At 37.4% G+C, this 21282-nt stretch overlaps 2 protein-coding genes across 2 annotated transcripts; one reads left to right on the plus strand and one right to left on the minus strand.

Moving 5' to 3' along the window:
- The first annotated feature begins 6561 nt into the window (after positions 1-6561).
- LOC129244279 (trypsin eta-like) lies at positions 6562-7368 on the plus strand. The gene has a single exon (XM_054881896.1). It carries the CDS (start codon positions 6562-6564, stop codon positions 7366-7368), a length of 807 nt encoding a protein of 268 aa, XP_054737871.1.
- Positions 7369-12457: 5089 nt separating this feature from the next.
- LOC129244280 (trypsin beta) lies at positions 12458-13276 on the minus strand. The gene has a single exon (XM_054881897.1). It carries the CDS (start codon positions 13274-13276, stop codon positions 12470-12472), a length of 807 nt encoding a protein of 268 aa, XP_054737872.1. The 3' UTR covers positions 12458-12469.
- Positions 13277-21282: the final 8006 nt, after the last annotated feature.

Raw genomic sequence — 21282 nt, forward strand, 5'->3', positions numbered from 1 at the left:
GCTGCCATCCGCCTCGAGGCTAACTAGGGAGGAATGGGAGATATGGCAACTGTTTTCCAACCGGAAATGTTTGGGATTCTGAGAGTAGAAGAATGGATAATGGATAAAGAAGAGGAAATGGAGCGGGAAACAGATTGCAGTCTTTAGTGATAATCAGGCTGCACTAAAGGCTTCGGAGAACGCAAAGCAAATCTCAAAGATTATTCAAGAATGTAAGAAGAAGCTTTGGATGGACTTCGTCTTCCAACACTGAAAGGTGTGACATTTTGCCTTTCCGATAAAGTTAAATGTCTAGGAGTAATCTTGGATAAGAAGCTGACTTGGGAGATAGACGTTTCACTGAAGGTGAGTCGCGCATTCAGGATTTTTCAGCAATGCCGCAGTTTGGTAAAACTTGGGGTCTGAAACCTGCTGTGGTCCTATGGATATATACAGCACTTATCAGACCAATCATCACTTACGTCTCTATAGTCTGGTGGCGACGGACCCGGGTTAAGTCCACACTCCGGGAGCTATACAGGCTGCAAAGAAGTGTATGTTTATGCATTACGGGTGCCATGAGTACAACCTCCGGCGAAGCTCTAAATTCTATGCTTGATTTGCTTCCCTTGGATCTTAAGGTACAACAGGAAGGAATAAAAGTAATGTGTAGACTCCGTAAACATGGTTTCTGGCACGAAGACGGAACTTCGGGACACAGAGAAGCCTTTAAGATGCTATCGGAGCAGAATCCACTGTTTTTGGCACCTAAAGGCGCCATAGTTTCATTTGGAAAGAAATTTGACATCAGATTTCCATTGCGTGAGCAATGGAGCAATCCAGAATGCATTCAGGGAAGTTTGACGGATACTTTTTTTACCGATGGGGCCAAAAATAAAAGAGGATCTGGAGCCGAATGGCACTTAAACGATAGCTATAAGTATCACTATGTTATGGGGAAAGGGCAACTGTTTTCCAAACTGAAATTTTTGTCCTCCTGAAAGTAGCCGAATGGGTAATCGAGAGGAGATGGAGCGGGAAACAGATTGGAATTTTCAGTGACAGTCAGGCTGCACTAAAGGCTTTGGAGAACGCAAAGTAGACCTCAAAGATTATTCAAGAATGTAAGAAGACAGAACAGGATTGTACTTATATGAATTCCAGGGCATTCCGGTGTTCAAGAAACGAGATTGCCGATGAAATGGTCAACCGTGAACGAGCGGTTCCCCCACAAGGAGCAGAAACAATAATCGGAATCAGTTCTGCAGGAATCATGAAGTGGGTCAGTGATTATGTATGCAATTTACATAAAGAGCGATGGTCCGGTCTAGAACGCTGTAGAACAGCAAAATATTTTCTGACAAGCCCGAACAGAAAACTGTCGGACTTTCTTCTAAAACTTGGAAGATAACACGTTCAGTTGATGGCCGGTACTATTACAGGACACAATCCATGGGGTCAATATAAGACCACCATTGGAATCACTGAGTACCCGATTTGCCTGTTTTGCTTAAAGGAGGCAGATAGCATTGCGCATTTTCTTTGTGAGGGTCTTACATTTGCTAGAGCAAAACTTCGAATTTTGGGTTCCGATGTCATGAAAACGAACTCGAGTTGGAATCATTGAGGACCCGATTTGCCTTTATTGCTTATGGGAGACAGATAGCACTGAGTATTTTCTCTGTGAATGTCCTGCATTTGCAAGGTTACGAATTTTGGGTTCCGTTGTCATGAAAACGAGTAAATTTCGTTCTCTCAAACTGGAGGATATTTTCAGATCTACCAAAGAATCTGGAAAATTCTCACAGGTCTAACTACCTCTATTCTATCCTAAATTTTTCCTTCTGTTACTTCTCCCCTTTCCTCCTTGGCTATCTAGCCATTCACTTTCCAGATCTTTAAGTACAATGAGCTTTTTAGCCTGGCTCGACTCGCGGTGCTTCTTGGCTCGACTTTTCAAATTTCATTCATTTCATTTCATGGTGTGTCAATTATTAACAATTTTTTCAATAGATATTTTTGTTTTCTTTTCAATGTACTGGTTCAAATATATCTTTCGATATATTTTTATGCGATTGTTTAGTCAAACCGAAAGTAATAACGAAGATTACTCCAATTAGAAAAAAATATATTTAAGTTACTCCTGCGAGCTCGGCTTACCGGCGTTTAGAAATTTCAGCGAGATGTAATTCATAATTAAAATTTTTAAAACTTATTGTCATATGATGGCGAGTGTTAAGGAGGGCATAATGTTTCTTTTTTTCAATATTTCAATGTTTTTCGAGTTTAAATTTTTTAGTTTTTATTAAGCAAAATCACCAACCAGCTGTAATCAAAATTTAGAAACATCAACAAATTTTCATTTAAATTGTCATCTAAAATTAATCTGAAACTTTAGAAAATTTTCGGGCTAAAAAATCGATTAGATTTTAATACCTTTTTTCTGACACCTTTTTCCACTTTATTCCATAAAAAACTTATTTTTTTGTGCACATTTCTATAGCGAAAAAATATAAAATAATCAACCCCAGTTTTTATAAATTGCCCTTTTTATAGGAATAAAAACGGCGAGAGGGATTAAGAAACAAAAAACTTGTTTAAACCAACGCAATTCTTTAGTCGCTTAAACCTTGCACTTTCATCATCAGATTGGCATTGCAGTCCGGGGTGAATCATTGCCTCCTTTACAATACGCCTCCATTCTTCTCGACAGCACACTTTCGCTCTATGTTGTGAGATTCTCATCTTACGCATGCCGTCTTCTACGTCTTGCAACCATCGTCGTCTTGGCCGGCCTCTCCTTCATGCTCCTTCAGGATTTGCTTCAAAAACTGGTTTGGTCCCTCTTTCGCTGCTCATTCTTAGGACGTGTCCATACCACCGTAATCTTTGCGACTTTATAAACCGCGTTACATTTCGCCTCGCGATTAAAACACTGAGCTCGTGGTTATACCGTATACGGTATGTACCGTCTTCTAACTGTATAGGGCCGAATATTTTTCTGAGAATTTTTCTTTCAAACCGCTTCAGCAAATTCACATCCTTAACTTTAAGGACCCATGTTTTACAGTCGTAGGATAGAACCGGCCTTATTATAGTTTTGGACATCTTGTGATTTTATTCCTTTGATATCAATTAAGACTTCATAAGTTTGATCTGGCCGAAGTATGCTCTGTTAGCTGCCCGAATACGGTCTTGTATTGATAAGGACAGATCCTCATTTACAGGGTGAACGATATGAAGTGTTACTTATTCAAAACACCATGTGAAATTGTGTGAAATTAGTTTTTATTGATTTCAACAACAAAATTGTTCAAAAATGATTACAATATTAACATACCTATATTCACTTTAGCCCGATATGACCACCTTTTTTCTTGACTATAGCCTTCAAACGGTCAAAAAATGAGTTGCATGCTGCACGAATGTGACCTTGAGGTGTTTTGGCCCATTCTCGTTAATCGCTTTCTTCAGCGCATCCATACTGGCATATTTTTTAGTCCTCATCTTGCTCTCCAAAATGGACGAGATGGAATAGTCCATCGGATTTGCGTCTGACGAATTCGAAAGTCATTGCGTGGACGAAATGTAGTGTGGAACATGATTTTTTAACCATTCTTGGTTCACACGAGCTTTATGAGACGGTGCCGAGTCCTGTTGAAACGTCCATGGTCTACGACCGAAATGATTGCGTATCCACGGCTCTAAAGCAGCTTCTAAAACATTTTCCCGATATTAAGTCGCAGTCGCATTCACTTTAACACCAGGCTCGATAAAAACGATTGGAGAGCGCTCATCAGCAGTCACTACCGCCCAAACCATTACTTGCGATGGGAAATTGCTTCTAGTGGCCATACGTAGGCTCAAATTCTCGTATGAGAGTTCGGTCAAGTAAACACGATCGTTTTGAGTGTTTATGAACTGCTCAATTCGGACATTTTTTTCATCAGAAAACACAATCACACTAATACGTTTGAATTCCATCACAGAAAAAAAAAATCAACAAAACTGAGACGCAAATGCTTTTGATGGCTTATAAACAATATATTGAACTGTCACTAGAACAATTTTGACGTTGATGTCATGAGTTGTTTCACAGATACAAGCAGTGTGAAGTTGGTAACACTTCATATCGTTCACCCTATATGATGAGTACTACGCCTGTTATTATTATTGATTGGCTGTCTGTGCACTGCGACCTGAAGAGATCTATTGTGCAGCCATGTAGCCTACTCCAACAGTTTTAAGCTGTTAATAAATCCTAAAATTGCTGTAGGTCTAATTTCTACCAGGAGGCTTGGATCTATAGCCCCATTTCCCAGGTAATTTAGTCTGCGTCGTGCCACTGCTGGGTAGTCGCATATAATCGTTTTCTATCACATCTATCTTTTTCATGTGATAATTAAGTTTACAGTGTCCTGTTAGTAGTTCAGTGTACAGTTGCATGTCCTTTCTGCCTAGGTTAAGGATTACTTCTGCTTTTATCCGTTCTGGAGCTATGAGTCTTTTCGATTGCCGCATGCCCGATTGGGCTCCCCAGTAATCGATTAGGCCTCGTTGTTCCAGCTCACGCAGAAAGGCACGTTTGAAGCTGTTATTTACCCCACAGAAAGGTTCAACACCTATTAACACTAAACTTACCGATATTTTATGTATTCCTATTTCTACCAAAGTGGGTCAAATGACCCGTCTTAAAAATATTATATACATTATTAAGATCACATATATTTCTCGGTAAAACAATTAGAAAGAGAAGAATAAATCTTGAAAAATACATTCGATGTATTTTTTAATAAAAGTCGTGAAGACAAACGACGATTTAATAATGTTATTTCTAAGAACTTCTGACAAAAAGTTTAAAATGGGGCATTTGACCCGTCCATGGTAGGTTTCGTGTTAAGGGAGTGTTTACACCCTTTTTCGCTAAAGTGTGCGCAATTTCATTCACTTCGCGCCCCTCATGTGCCAGAACCCACATCAAGGTAACAAAGTTGCTTGATGCTAGGGTGCTGACGATTTTAAAACATTCATCGAATTTAGAGTTGCTTGACTATCAGAGAGAATGTTAATATTGGCACCGCGCGTGCCTCTCCGTAGACATTCTCTGGCACACAGCTCTAAGGCGTGGACCTCCACCTAAAAAATGGAAGTGGGTTTGCCCATTGCAATTGCTTTTTTGAAATGTGGTGCGACAATTCCAGCCCCGGCACTACCGTATTCCATTTTGGACCCATCAGTCAACCACACCTGTGCGCCCTGTTTTAAGGATATTTCATTGTTTCTCCACGCTGAGCGGTCACTAATGACTACTTTGAATTTCTTGGAGAATTCTAGTTTCCTCTCCATCTTGTCGAGGACTGTCTGGCACGGAGAGCTTACAATTGAACCCAGAATCGTTACATGTCCTGTAAGACTGACTTCTTTGAGATGGAAAGCCTTAGAGCTGCACTGATTGCCGTCCCTTTGGCTACAAGATATAGTGGAATGAGTCCAGTGACCATTCCTAAAGCCGCTGTGGGGCAGGCTCGCATTGCATTAGTTTGGTCTACTTTTGGCCACCATACCAGAGAGGCATAGGTGATCACTGGCACTATTATTGCCTTATAAGACCATGCCATCATCTTTGGCCACAGACCCCATGTTTTACCGTAGAGCCTTTGGCATACGTATATTGCTCTCAGGGCTTTATTTTTACTACGCCTAATTATTTAAACTTTCGTAAGAGCGCAAAAATATAGCTTCCGATTCTGATGTGACTATCATGAAAGGATGGTGTCATGTGTTTCGTTTTTTCTTCATTAATCTTGAGACCCGCAGGTCTTGTAGCTTACACTAGCCGCCCGAAAACATTCTGAAGAGTCTCGCTATGTGTCCCTAAACCTTGTACTTTATTGTGCCGAAATTCAGTCGGCTATAAAACTGTATACTCGAAATTGTTTTAGAAATTCAGATTGGAAAGAACAAAATTGAAATGAAAATTTTTTAAATTTTTTTAAATTTTGTAGTGAATGAATGATCTGTTAAACGTTCAAAAGCATTTCAGAAAGCTTTGCATTAGCGATCAGCTAAAAAGCTTTAATTTTGCGCGAGTGATAAGAGAGTGTGACAATTAGGGAGAATGGGAGAGCTTATGGGTACAATCTGCTTTACCTAAATCATAGCTTTGGCAATTCACCTGTAGAAAATATTTGTTATTTACACTTTTAACTCCATTGCATACAGTTTCCTCAATGAAAATTGTTAGTAAATTTATTTACGCTTAATTTACAATAAATAAATAAAATATTTACTCAATGCATAGCTTCTACCCATATATACCTATGTACTTATATGGATGTCTTTGTATAATGAAGCACCCATGCATACAAAAAATTCGTTGCAATAATATCAGCATTCCTCATTTAAAACGCTTATCACTGGCGCCGATAAGTAACCAACAAACAAACTTGACCATAAAACACGATAATCCAAAATGCTAAGTACCCCACACGATACTGTCCGCCATTGAGATCCGATCAGTTCCATTTAGTGTGTTTTGAAAATAAGTCTTAAAATCTCATCTATTTCAAAAAAAAAAAAAAAATGCAGCTGCAAAAACTGTTTATCTACATTTTCCTCTTAGTCATTTCCTCCGCAGAGCTAGCGGCCACTACGCTAGAAATCCAACCCCGAATCATTGGCGGCAACGAAGTGGACATCGCCAAGTATCCCTACCTTGTGTCCATACGCTACCGGCTCGTAGAAAATGGTCCTTATTGGCACAAATGCGCAGGTGTTATAATCTCAGAAGGAGCTGTCCTAACCGCCGCTCAATGCATACACGAAATCCAAACGGAACGCGTTATGATCGTAGCAGACGCTAATCGCCGCACGGGTGGCGATGGCAAACAATATCCAGCTTCCAAGTGGGTTGCACACGCAAACTTTTCAACCTACACGGCCGACTACGACATTGGTCTGCTGTTCGTCGACTTGCCTTTCGAATTGTCTGCTGAGAGTTCACCATTGCGTAGTATTAGCATACGTGCACAGCGCCCGGCAGTCAACCGATTAGCAACAGTTGCAGGTTGGGGATATCGCGAGGAATTCGGACCATCCTCAAACAACTTAGAGGAGACTAAAGTGCCGATTGTCAGCGCAGCGGAGTGTATGGCTATTTATGGTGCGGATGAGCTGAGTGAACGAATGATTTGTGCGGGTTATTTGCAAGCAGGCGGCCATGATGCATGCCAAGGCGATACTGGCGGGCCGCTGGTGTATGGCGGAGAGTTGGTGGGTTTGGTATCGTGGGGGCGTGGCTGTGCGCGTCCCGGCTATCCCACGGTTTACACCTATGTGGGAAGTTTGAAGTCGTGGATTGACGAGGAGTTGCAGAAAGCGAATGCGTGAAGGATGCGTGCATGGAATAGATTAATAATAATAAAAAATTTAAGTTTGATTTTCAGTCGATTATTTACGATAATATTATATGAATGTGTGATGGAGGTTCAAAACTTGACTCAAAATAAAATGTCTTGAAGTTTTTGCAATAATTTTTTATCAAATTAACTTGACTAAATATTTCGCAGCTGATAACTTCATTTTCAAATAATAAGTTGGATCCAACAGCAATGTGGTCTGTGGCTACCATGGCTTTGTGGTTTTGATAAGTTTTTTTTTTTTTTTTTTTTTTTTTTTTTTTTTCATTATAAATTACGATCTGTTAATATTAACAATAAGTAATTGGTGTTAGGGTTTGGAATTAAAATGTCCCTTCCCTTTGAAAGAGAACATTATTGTCTTTGGTGGTATTTAGTTACAATTTTACTAATACATAGTTTTCTATAATTTTATATTATTATATTTTATTTTATATCACAGTACGGGCAAGATCTGTGGGTGTTTTGCGCTTTAGTCTTCTTGGTTTAAGTTCCATTTCCGGTATCAGTCTCATCTCATGGTTTTTGTGCTCTAATAGTCGCAAGATGTGCTTACTGCTGCTTCTTTTTTACTGCTTCAGTGACAGTGTCTATGCCGAGGTCGCGGTGAATATCGTTATTTTTTATATACCAATTTGCGTTTGTGATGGTCCTTAGCATCTTAGACTGACTTCTCTGAATGATTTGTAGGTTTGATTTACTGGCAGTCCCCCAAATTTCTAGTCCATAGGTCCATGTCGGTCTGATTATTAATTTGTATATCATTTGTTTATTAAGTAAGCTTAGGGTTGATTGTTTTCCTAGAAGCCAGTAGAGTTGTCGGAATTTGTTTATCATCTCGTTTCTCTTGTTTAGTATGTGTTTTTTCCATGTGAGTTTTGAGTCAATCGTTATGCCTAAGTATTTTGCACTTGAGTGTATTTTTATGTCTTCCCCGTTAATTTGGATTGGATATCTTGCAGATTTTCTCTTCGCGTATATTACATGTTGTGTTTTGTCTTTATTGACCTCAATGCCCCATTTTTCAAACCATTTGGTTGTTGCTGATAGCGTATCTTGCAGTGTTTTTTTTGCTGCTTCTTCATTGTGGTTAGCTGACATTAAAACTGTGTCGTCTGCAAATGTAGCTATCATTGATCCTCGAGTAGTTGGCGTTGGTATATCTGCTGTGTATACTAAGTATAGTATGGGGCCCAGTACGCTTCCTTGAGGCACTTCAGCAGTCGCCGTCAAGATAACAGAGCACTCATCGTCATATTTTATGAAGAAGTGTCTATCACTCATGTAGCTTTTAAGGATATTAAATATGTTAAGTGGTAAAATGGTTTTTAGTTTATATAGAAGTCCTTTGTGCCATACTCTATCAAAAGCTTTCGCGATGTCCAAATACACGGCAATGCAATATTTCTTCTTATCGAAGTCGTCTGTAATTTTGTTTACTACTCTGTGAATCTGTTGCACAGTTGAATGTTGTTTTCGGAAATCGAACTGGTGTGAGGGGATAGCATCTTTTTGTTTTAGAATCGGGTCAATTCTGTCAAGCAGTATTTTCTCAAACAATTTAGAGAGGATGGGCAGCAAGCTAATTGGTCTGTACGAGCTAGCACCAGTGGCGTTCTTGTTTGGCTTGGGGATCGCTATAACTTGTGCAACTTTCCATGCTTTTGGGAAGTATTGTAACCTAATTATTCCGTTGAAGAGGTCTCGTATGTATTTTATTATAGTATCGGGTAGTTCCTTTAGTATTTTCCCATTTATTTGGTCATATCCCGGTGTCTTTTTGTCTTTAAGTTTCTTTATATAATATTTGATTTCTTCTTTTGTCGTGTTTTGTATTGTGTGGTCTGCATTCTCAATTGTGTTCGGCAGCTTAATGTCTTTATTATCCATGCTATTTGTAAATATTGTTTTAAAGTGGTCAGCTAATGTTTCAGCCTTTTCTTTGCTTGTTCTAGCCCATGTGTTGGAGTTTGTTTTTATTGGAGGCTTGTGTATGATTGTTTTAGTGAGTTTTTTAGTTGCTTTCCATAGGGAATAGTTGGTAGCTGTAGTTGTTTCGAGGCTGATAAGTTGACAACAGAAAACTTCCAACGTAAAACATCCGTTTATCAACGGGTCCTCAAAATTAGTACATTTACAATATCTGCCTACGGCATTTTGGTGGATGACCATTTTTAGTGAATTTTAGTGAATTGAGCTAAATTAAATTTATTTACATTCTGTCAAAAAAAACTCGCCAATTATTCATTTAAAAAGCGCGATATATCTAATTTTTTTGCAGGAATGTTGGTACAACTCTCCTCTATAGTGTCGCAGAGTCTGAGGATGATCTGTCAATTAGCTTGTTTATGGCATTTAATTATATCAGTCAACCGCAGGTGTGCTCTGCGATGTTCAGCATGGATAAAAATATCGAAGAAAGAATTTGTCTACAATTTTTTGTTTTGAACGGGATTTCGTTGAAAATGCTGCAGAAAGCCTATGGCGAGTGTGCTTTATCAAAATCACGGGTATACGAGTGGCATAAGGCTTTTGCAGAGGGCCGAGAAGATTTGCCCCGATTTGGTCGCCCATCAACGTCTTCAAGGGATGAAAACGTCCACAAAGTCAAGGAAATGGTGCGGGAAAACAATCATTTACGTTTGAGGGATGTAGCTCGTGACCTTAGCGTGTCTCACGAATCAATGCGCAACATTTTACACCATCAATTTGGCATGAGACGCGTGGCTGCTCGACTCGTTCCAAGAGAGTTGAATTTCTTTAAAAAAATTCATGGGAAGAAGGTGGTTGAAGACAGCTTGAGCAAATGAATTCGGACCCAACGTTTATCCAGCGCATCATAACAGGTTATGAGACGTGGGTATATGAGTTTGAGGCGCCGAAACCCAAAAAACCACGTGAAGCTCGGTCAAAAGTGAAAGTCAAGCTACTTGTTTTCTGTGATTATCATGGTGTCATGCACTCGGAATTCATTTCAACTGATTCTACGGTAAATAAAGAAAATTATTTGGCAGTTAGGTGGCATTTGAGAGTGAATGTGCGTAGCAAATGGCCCTATTTGTGGAAAAAAACTCATGGATCTTGCACCATGATAACGCACCGCCGCACAAGGCTCATATTGTGAACACTTTTTTGACGAAAAACTCGACAAATAACATCGAGCAATTATCTTATTGACCGGATTTAGCCCCTTGGGACTCTTTCCTTTCTCCAAAACTTAAATTGTCACTCCGCGGACGACGCTTTGAGTCGATAGAGGTCATTAAGGAGAATTCCCTGAAAGATCTGAAGAAGATCTCTTCAAACGCGTTTAAATGGAGCTTTGATGACTGGACTAATCGTTGGCATATGTGTATTGCTTCGAATGGAGCCTATTTTGAAGGCGACAAAAAAAATTTGGTTGATGATTAAATAATTATTTGGCGTTTTATTGAACAATTCCCAGTACTTTTTTGACAGAATGTATTTTCGCAAATACAGGAAGGTGCAAATATCTAAAAGTATGTCCACAGTGCTTAGCAATAAATCCTGAAAAATTAATCTACCCGTTCACATATGGCAGATTAGCTGCAAAATTGACAATCAGCCGTCAAGACAGTTTTGAAAGGTTTTTCTTCATAGAAATTGGTTTAGTAGAATATTTCAGTGTTTTTTTTGGTTTATTTAATTATTATTAACGACATGAAGATAAGCAAAAGAGAAGCAATAGTTAAGCTAATTGTGCAATTTGCATCATTTACTTAAATGTCCACCATAAGCATGTCTCCAGATAAAATCCGTCAAACAGAAAGGAGTTACTTATAAGCCGCGATATCCAAATTTGGTATCCTCGCAAAATTAATACGGCTATGCAAGGTGCCGTTGCTCAACACCAGCAGCGCCGTCAGAATCTCTCCGAGCCGTTTGATACCAAACGAGGTTTCAGACAGGGTGACTCGCTGTTATGTGACTTCTTTAACCTGATGCTGGAAAAGATCGTGCGAGCCGCAGAACTTAATCGCTCCGGCACAATTTTTTATAAGAGCGTACAATTGTTGGCGTATGCCGATGATACCGATATCATTGTCCTTAACAACCGCGCTGCTAGTTCTGCCTTTTCCAAACTGGATAAAGAAGCAAAGCGAATGGGTCTGTTGGTGAACGAGGACAAAACGTCCATCAAACAAATAGTCGGCGCACTCGAGTATCGGCACCCACGTCACTGTTGACAGTTATGATTTCGAGGTTGTAAGAGACTTCGTTTAGTTAGGAACACCGAAAATAATGTCAGCCTTAAAATCCAACATAGAATCTTTCTTGCTAACAAGTGCTACTTTGGACTAAGTAGGCAACTGAGCAGTAAAGTCCTCTCTCGACGAACAAAACTAACACTCTACAAGACTCTCATCATGCCCGTCCTAACGCATGGCGCAGAAGCGTGGACGATGACAACATCCGATGAGGCGACGCGTGGAGTATTTAGGAGAAAGATTCTGCTCAAGATTTTTGGACCTTTGCACGTTGGCGACGACGAGTATCATAGGCGTTGAAACGATGAGCTGAATGAGCTTTACGCTGACATAGACATAGCGCAGCGAATAAGAATCTAGCGGCTACGTTGGCTGGGTCATGTCGTCCGAATGGATACAAACGCTCCGGCTTTGAAAGTATTCGATGCGGTACCAGATGGTGGTAGCAGAGGAAGAGGAAGGCCTCCTCTGCGTTGGAAAGATCAGGTGGAGAAGGACTTGGCTTCACTTGGTGTGTCCAATTGGCGCCGGTTAGCACGAGAAAGAAACGACTGGCGTGCTTTGTTAATCTCGGCCAAAATCGCGTAAGCGGTTATCGCGCCAATTAAGAAGAAGAAGAAGAAGAAGTATAAAGAAATACCCAACGCAAACAAATGTGAGTAGCAAACGTACTTTCATTCTAGTTCTCACGTACTTGCGCATGATTCTAATGCAATGATTTACAACCGTTATCGACACTTGACGCTACTGCTAGTAGATTTTGCCACCACACTGAAATAACCCAAAACCACAACCATAAATAAAAGTTTTATTTTATTCATATCGTTTCCTTCTATAAAGTATTTACGAAATTGGATGTTCCAAAATTATGGTATTGTCTTTGGCCGTCGCCTCGATCCATTCGGCTAAATCTGGCACTGATGCATACACACCTGGGAAGTTTTTGCGCGCACATCCAATACCCCACGAAACAATGCCCAACAATTCGTTGCCAACGATCAGCGGACCACCCGAATCACCTTGGCAGGCATCCTGACCGCCACCCTCCACAGCCGCACACAACATACGATTCGTTATTAGCAGAGGATAGGATTTACGACAGCTCGAATTGGCCACCACATTAACATTGACTTGCTGCAATTGATTGCTTACGGTTCCATCCTCTACGAGTGTACCCCAACCGGTCACAGTAACCTCAGTGCCAGCAGCTGGACGCTCCTTCGCCAGAGCAATGGGCTGAATGTACTCGTTGAATGACAATTTGCTGGCCAACACCAAAAGCGCCACATCGTAATCGTTAAGCGAACTATAGCTTTCATGCATAATATACTGCAGCACTGGCACTTCGATGCCTTGCTCACTCAGCAGTGAGATGCCAGCAACAATGCTCAATTGCGAAGCTTCCACACCAGTCACGCAATGTGAAGCGCTCACGATGATGGAGGACGAGTAAATGCTGCCGCCACAACGATGACTTCCTTTGTAGCGCATGGAGATCTGATGTGGATACTGGCTTATGTCTGCGTCTGTGCCACCAACGATACGCCCATCGGGCATGGGTACAGATTCCAATGACTGGAGGCCAGCATTAGCGCTGCCACTGGTGTAGGCGATGACAAGCAACGCGACGAGTGTTGCGTGTGCAAACATTTTTACTCAATGAAGGATTTACGCAGTGTAGCGACACTTATATTATGGCTGAGTGTAAAACGCGCCTAACGATTATCAGCTAATCTCTAGGAGTAGTAAATCAATGCTTAAGTACCAGACAAAGACTGTCCAACTTCGGGCGTGTAGAAAAAGATCGATTAGTAATACCGTAGGGAAACAAAAAAATGAGTACCTAATTTTAGAGTGCTTTAAAAAATACTCAATATCGTACGCAACTCTTCACTAATCAATTGCCACGCCACTACTACGAGTGCTTGCTTTAGAGCACTTTCCGGCTGTCGAGCAATGCTCTAAACGGAAGTGCTTGGCGAGATTTTATATGAAACAAAGCATATTTTTAGGCGCCAAAGTAATGTAAAACTCGAACTGATGCTTTCTGTAAACCAGTAATGAAATTCGATGGCTAGATTTCAGGCAGGGTTTATCAATAAGAACATAAAATAACTTTTGGAGTGCCCAAAATGTTTAAGTCCCTCAAAATTTGATCGTTTGAAGTACTAATTAACTACTGGACATCTGCAGGAATGTTATCACTCGCATGTGACCACTCACTTCATTGCCATACGTAAGCACTTGTAAGTGTCAAAGCAAATTGAACAGGTAATGGCAGCAGAGCAAAAGCAATACGAGCAATGTATTTTGTATTTTCTTTTGGTGCCTAAAATGTTAAAATCTACAAGCAAAGATTTACAGTTTAGAGTAATTTAAACACAATTTCATAATTTAGAGACCAAATAAATAGAAAATACATCAAATTGGCTACTCTACTCATGCAACCTGTTCAATGTGCCTTGGTATGAATGAAAAACCTACCGAATGGCACAGGAGAGATTATCAATCAGTTATTTGTACATCCGGCACTCGCACCAGCCACGATTCATACTCGGCGGAACTCGGCAACCACTAAATTCGCTTACTTTGGTATGAATTACATTCATTCCGGAGGGTGGAAAGTAGTGAGTAAAGAAAGTGGATTATCTTTGCCAATGTAAGATATTTAAGATATTTAATGAGATCAAAATATAATTACGTACTACTTAAATTTCATTTCTCCCCATTTCATATGAACATAAATTTTATGCCAACAAAATATTTTCGAATGTGTAAGTAATACGAAATTTCTGACTATAAAAGAATTAAATTTTTTAATAAAATAATTCGGCTTTACTTTACTTACTTTATTTTTCGATGCCGTGAAATTTGCATAACTAAAAAAACGCAAAAAAAAGAAAAAAATTATTAAACAATTAATAAACGAAACCGAAAATATCCTTGAAAATTATAATTTTACCTATTTTTGGCATTGTCATGGAGTTTCTTCAAAATTTATTTAAAATTTTTTTATTCAAGTATAATACTAAGACATGGGTTCCTGCCCATCGCGACATTAAGGGTAACTGTAGAGCCGATTAACTAGCGAAGCTCGGCACCAAATTGACCAATGAGTACATAGACAATGACATAGGGACACCCTTACAAACATGTAAGCTACTACTCATCCTTGTAGAAATCGTAAGTAACGCAAACGAAAGATGGCGTAATGAAGCCACCTGCAAAATCGCCCGTCAACTGTGGCCGACTCTCAATGCTAAATCCAAAATGAATCTCTGCTAAGCCAAAAAATACAGTCTTGGCTCACTGATTTCGGTTACAACAGGGCACTGCCTATTCGGCAGGCACGCCCAGAAGATGGATGTGCAAACACATAGCTTCTATAGAAGTTGTCTAGATGAGGACGAGGAAGAGACAATCTCGCACCTACTGTGCCATTGTCCTGTTCTATTCAGACGCAGGTTTACTACTCTAGATAAACAATTTTTTAATGAGTTGGAAGATCTCAGTTCTGCAGAAATCAGAAATATTTGAAAAGCACACACTGGTTTTAAGAGAGATAGGGACAAGCTTCCCACGCGGCATCACAATGGGCTATGAGCCTGAATGTGTCCCATAGAACAACCGCTTCAACCTAACCTAACCTAACCTGTAATAATGAGAAGTACAAATTTAATAATTTTTAGATTGATGATCTTCGGAAGAAGTTTGATTAGATGTTGAAATTTTGGTATCGAATTTTTTACAGTGAAAAATCTTCCGTTATTTTCCAAATTTATACACATTTTTTTATTCTCTAGGATAAAACATGCTTTTAAAAAAAATTTGTTGGGGGAAATTGTATTTTTTTTTAAATGTATTTTTTTGCTAAAAATCTTTTGTAAACATTTATATTTGTCATTTGTAAAAACATCCCGCGCATTTTTATAATTTTTTTAAATTTAATTTCTTAAGATAAAAGTATATACTTTTAAAAAAAAATTTTTGGTGTTTTTAGATATTGAAAGGTTTGGTGTCGAATTTTTTAAAGTGAAACATCTTCTGTTCTTTTCAACATTTATGCACATTTAAGAATAAAACATGCTTTTAAAAAAATTTTTTTTGAGGGAAAATTGTATTTTTTTGTTAAATTTTTTGTAAAAATTTATTTTTGTCATTTTTGAAAAACATTCCTCAAATTTTTATAAATTTTTTTATTTAATTTTTTAAGATAAAAGTTATGAAAATGATAAAAGTAAAAAAAAATGTTTGGTATTTTTTGATATTGAAAGGTTTGATATCGAATTTTTTAAAGTGAAATATCTTCTGTTCTTTTCAACATTTATACATTTTTTTATTCTATGGGATAAAACATGCATTTTGTGAAAAATAGTATTTTCTGTTCAAAATATTTTGTAACCATTTTATTTTTATCATTTTTGAAAAAAATTGAAATTTTTAAAAAATTTGTCCAACTTTTTCTAATTTTTTTTTAATAATAAAAAAATGGTTGTGGAAAATCTTTGTTGTGTAAAGTGTTTAGTAACATTCTGCTTATTTTTATAGAGTTATTTGTTAGTTTTTGAGGATAAAATATACTTTCTGAGAAAAAAAAAGTTTTTGCCATTTTTGAAAAACAGCCATCGCACTTTTACAAACTTTTTTTAAGTTTCGAAGATCAAATACAATACATATACAAATAAGCCCTACGCATTTCCATAAATTTTTTTTAAGGATAAAATATTTTTTATAATAAAGAATTTTTGGTAAATGAATTTTTTTTGGCATTTTTGAAAAACACCCTTCGCGTTTTTAAAGCCTTTTTTTATTTTTTAAGACCAAATACATATATGCACTTAACAATTTTTTTGTTTAAAAGTTTTAGTAATAACTGTTGTTTGTCATTTTTGAAAAACATCTTAAGTATTTCCATAATTTTTTCTCCGATTTTGTTGGACAAAATATACATTTTAATAAAATTTGTGGTAAATAAATTTTGCAACAAATTTTCATCAAAATTTCAAACTTTGTAGTCAGCAGTTTTGTAGCCCCTTCAATTTTTAGTATAATATTGTGGCCGCTTAAATTAACTCTAATTAATTAAATTAATCTAATTTTTTTTAATTTTTTACAGAGTTTGATACTTTAGATTATATGGTTTTTATTTGCATTCCTGTACAGCGAAAAAATAAATGGTTAGCATTAATATATTTTTAGTAGCAAATGATTGTACATACACTAGGGTGTCCCTTATATGAGAAAAAAGTTGTTTTTCTAATTTCGAGGGTATGCATCCATATTTTTTACTAATGCTATAAGATGCTCAAATATAGAATTTCATTTTTTTAGCATAATTGCAACCAGTACCGACCGAGCTTCAAAGTCACTATAAATGCAATAAATTACGCGAATATAAGAAAAAATAAAATGAAATGAACATTAATATTTAATTAAAAGCATAAAGTAATAACAATCAGTAAGGGTAACTTCTTTCTAGCGTAGTTTTTTACAGTCCGAATACAATTTTCTATGTTCCAGGACACAGCGCAGCAAGAAACGTTTTTGTTCTTCTTCAGCCGCGATAACACCGTTAAAATCTTGCAGCCCTTTCAGCAGTATCATTCACATCTCCCCTGACTTATTCTTCTTTTAGCTTCCAGAAAAGCAGAACTATTTTCCCAAGCAGATACATCGCTCTTTGGAAAACTGTCGTGGATCTGCAGTCTTAATCGAAATGGTTTGCTCTTCTCCGCTCCCGTGTTTTGTCTGAAAAATAAGTTAAGTAACAAAAAAAAAAAAAAAAAAATCAACAATAGATGAAGGTTCCAATCAAAGAGAACTGTTGAGACGGCCTGAGCTTGATGTATTCCAGAAGACATCTCTAGGTTTGGCACTGCAAGAAGTTGTTCTCTATCGTCAAACGAAGCAATAACTGGCAAACGTTCTCCTTTTGAACTTCGTAGATTCAACTCGGGTAATAGTTTTCCATTCCAATGGACTGTGACTACTTCGGGTACATTGATTTAGAAGTCAGATTTTATTGCTTCTGCCCTTGATTTCCTAGTTTCAGTACGAATTCGCTGAATCGAGGATTTGTTAATAGAGAAATCATCGCTTCTACCACGGCAATTAAAATGTAAACGGAGTCTCTAATGCTTAAGGGGACTCGGTGGTCTAGAAATTTCAAAAAATCGACTTTTTGTTTTTTCGATGTTTAATGAAAATTTCATGCGGAAATTCCTAATATTATAGCTACTACAGCCCATTTACTAGGTAGAAAGCGGTCCGCGCGCTCCTGTACCTCAAACTTTAAACTCAATTATCTCGAAACCACTTTTTTTGTTGTCAAAAAAACAAAAAAAAAACTATTCAACCGAATCGTCTGAATTTTTAATATGTTGTTCACAACATCAATGGCTATTGTCCGTACAAGAATCATATCATTATTTCAATTATTTCGTATTTGTTTGGTTAAAAAACTGAAAAAAACTCGAGTTTTAGAGTGTCAAATTCATAACCGCGCCATTTTGTCAATAAATTTTTTTTTGTTCTAGTCCCGTAGCTGCAGTCATACTGATCAATAATTTTTTTGGGTTTTTTGTTTCAGATAAATAGAAGAGCCAAAAGGGACAACACCGTCCAGGTACAACTTTTCGGGAGAGTCGCTTTTCCTTTTTTTATTGTAAAAAAAAATTCCTGAAAATTAGGGTATTTTCGAGCTCTAGACCACCTGTACCCCTCACTGACGTCGATCTAAAGCTGCAACTAGTTTATGTGCTATGAGATTTTTTCTATCTCTTTTTGAACTTTGCTTATGACAGGGAACGTCCGGCAAACTGAGCTCAGAATTCAATATTTGTTCTTCGTCTGAATTTTCAACACTTTCTAAGTTATTTGTGGTGGAAGTAGATGCAACAGTCAGCAGTGATTCTCTTTGTCTTACAATCCTTTCCTCTTCTTCCAGTCGTCGTCGCCTAGATCTTTCTTCTTTTTCCGCCAATTTTTTGTCTACACCACCTAAGCATCCCGAGCAAGCTCGCTTTCTCTGTTTCATTCAAGCTAATTTATCCCCCTCTATTTTCATTCTCTCAAAAACCATCAGCATGTGCAATTTCAAATAAATTATCGAGATCAATTTTGAAATTGATCTCAAGGCTCTTGAATGTGACTTGAGTTTTCTCACAGTTTTTTTGTAACTCTTTCCAAATATGATATAAATCAACAAGTTTCTTTACAAAGTTAGTAAAAGCTCTTATTAGAATTCTTGCTTTTTCCCAATATATAATGCGCTCCCTAATCACAAGACTTGCACTTTCTTTAAGGGGGGAAGTCCATGTAAAATTTTCAAAAAATCGATTCTTTTTGTTTTCGATATTTCGAAAGTATAAGAATATACTGTGAAATTTTCATGCGAAAACTCCTAATATTATAGCTTCTATAGCCCATTAATTATGTAGAGAGCGGTCCGCGCGCTCCTGTCCCTCAAACTTTAAACTCATTTATCTCGAAACTGTATTTTTAAAAACTGCTCGTGTTGTAACTCAAAAAGTTATCGACCGATTTGTTTGCAGTTTGATGAGGCCTTTCTGTACATTACTATCGGAAGGATAAACCTAAAATTTCATATATTTCGCGTTGATAAATAACTTTAAAAATGTCAATAAAATAGCCCTAAATTTTGGCTTTTTTTCAAAGGCTTATTTTATAATTAATTTTATACTTGTTTTTTAAATTTATAGGTCCATTCTTTCGGTTAATCTATCTATATATATAAAATTCAAATTATGTATGTATCTATAGATCGACTTGCGTCCTAAACGCATAAACCGATCGTAACCAAATTTGAAACACGAACTGGATACCTTACCGAGGTGGTCATAGGCTAAAAAATATTTTGATATATATATGGGGCGTGGCACCTCCCATACAAATGAAGTTTTTAACAGTCCGTATTTCTGAAAGTATTTACGTTAGACTACTGAAATTTGGTAAGGGGTTATATGACATTAATCCTTACCACATCCAGAAAAACTGCGTATAACGAAAAAGGGGGCGTGGCACCTCCCATACAACTGGAATTTTTTATAGTCCATATTTCTGGAAGTATTTGGGCTAGACGAATGAAATTTGGGAAGGGGTTATATGAGGTTAATCCCTAACACCTCCAAGAAAACTGAGAAAAAAGAGAAAGGGGGCTTGGCACCTCCCATGTAAATGCAATTTTTCATTGTCCATATTTCCGGAAGTATTTGGACTAGACAACTGAAATTTGGTAAGAGATTATATAAGGTTAATACCTAACACCTGCATGAAAACTGGTGATAGCTAGAAATGGGGCGTGACACCTCCTATACAAATGGGATTTTTCATACTGCATATCACTGGACGCATTTATGGTAGAATACCAAAAATTGGTAAAAAGTTTAATGAAGTTAGTATTTAGTACTCCTAGAAAAAATATGAGCTTAGAAAAAAATGGGGGTTAGACCATTTGATGTAGAAACGAATTTATATTATCAACGATAGAGGTATTGCTGAATTGAATGCATTCTCTTATTGGTAAAGCTTTATCGGTAAGTAAACAGTCCAGCAATCTAAGCGAAATATCAATTTTATTTAAAAAAATGCTTTAAAAACTACGCCATGCCTAGATAATAATGCCGGTTTAGTTACATAAATATTACACTCAAAGCTATATTATTACGTATGTAAGCTAAAATAGTTTTATTTTGAAATTAAATATGAAATAATCCAAATTAATAAAATAGCAAACAACACATATCAAATTGAAATGCAAGTTTAACAGCGGAAAATATTGACAGTGTTCACCACAAGTTATAAAATTATCGTTTAATCGCCATCACTGTAAATATGTAAACAAAAAACAGCTGATGCATTCCATTGTAATATCTATATTCAAAATTCAAGAAATACTACCAGGAACTGTCACAGTTTATCATTCCATTGAAACAGTCGTCGAAGAATCCCAGGCTGTTCATTATCCCGTTGAGTTTCTTAACTCCGGACCCATCAGGAATTCCTCCTCATCGACTGATGCTTAAAAAGGGGGCCATGATAATTATGCTGCGTAATTTGGATCCTCCACGTTTATGCAATGGCACAAGGCTAATCATCACGAAACTTTTACCGAATGTTATAGAAGCTATGGTTTTATCAGGAAATTTTGAAAATCACAAAGTTTTCATACCAAGAATTCCAATGATACCGATGGGACTACGTTCAAAAACGGATATACCTTTCAATTTTAAACGCCTCCAATTTCCCATTAGACTGGCTTTCGCAATGACCATAAATAAAGCTCAGGGGCAATCATTAGCTGTAGCAGGAGTCAATCCAACCAACTCATGTTTTACCCATGGCCAATTATAGGTATGTAGCCTACTCCAGAGTTGGCGCACCGAAAAACCTTTTTATTTATACTCAAAATAATACAAGAAAAAATGTCGTATATCCGATCGTTTTAAATAATACCTAAACTGACTTAAAAAAGTTAAAGTTGTTTTATTTACATTGCATACTTTTTGATAGAAATGTGAGGTGAAACCCACGGGTATAAGCTAGTATGTTATAAAAAAAATCAATTTAATTTTTTTGTTTCATATCGATAGATTAAGAGTAATAAATAGCGAAGTTTGGGACCTCGAACCGTAGGC

Source organism: Anastrepha obliqua, chromosome 4 (genome assembly GCF_027943255.1).
Source record: "Anastrepha obliqua isolate idAnaObli1 chromosome 4, idAnaObli1_1.0, whole genome shotgun sequence".
In the NCBI taxonomy this organism is placed as follows: Eukaryota; Metazoa; Arthropoda; class Insecta; order Diptera; family Tephritidae; genus Anastrepha; species Anastrepha obliqua.

Bases quoted from the DNA above. Each gene is read 5' to 3' on its own strand.
- LOC129244279 (XM_054881896.1), top strand. From the start codon at position 6,562: ATGCAGCTGCAAAAACTGTTTATCTACATTTTCCTCTTAGTCATTTCC.
- LOC129244280 (XM_054881897.1), bottom strand. From the start codon at position 13,276: ATGTTTGCACACGCAACACTCGTCGCGTTGCTTGTCATCGCCTACACC.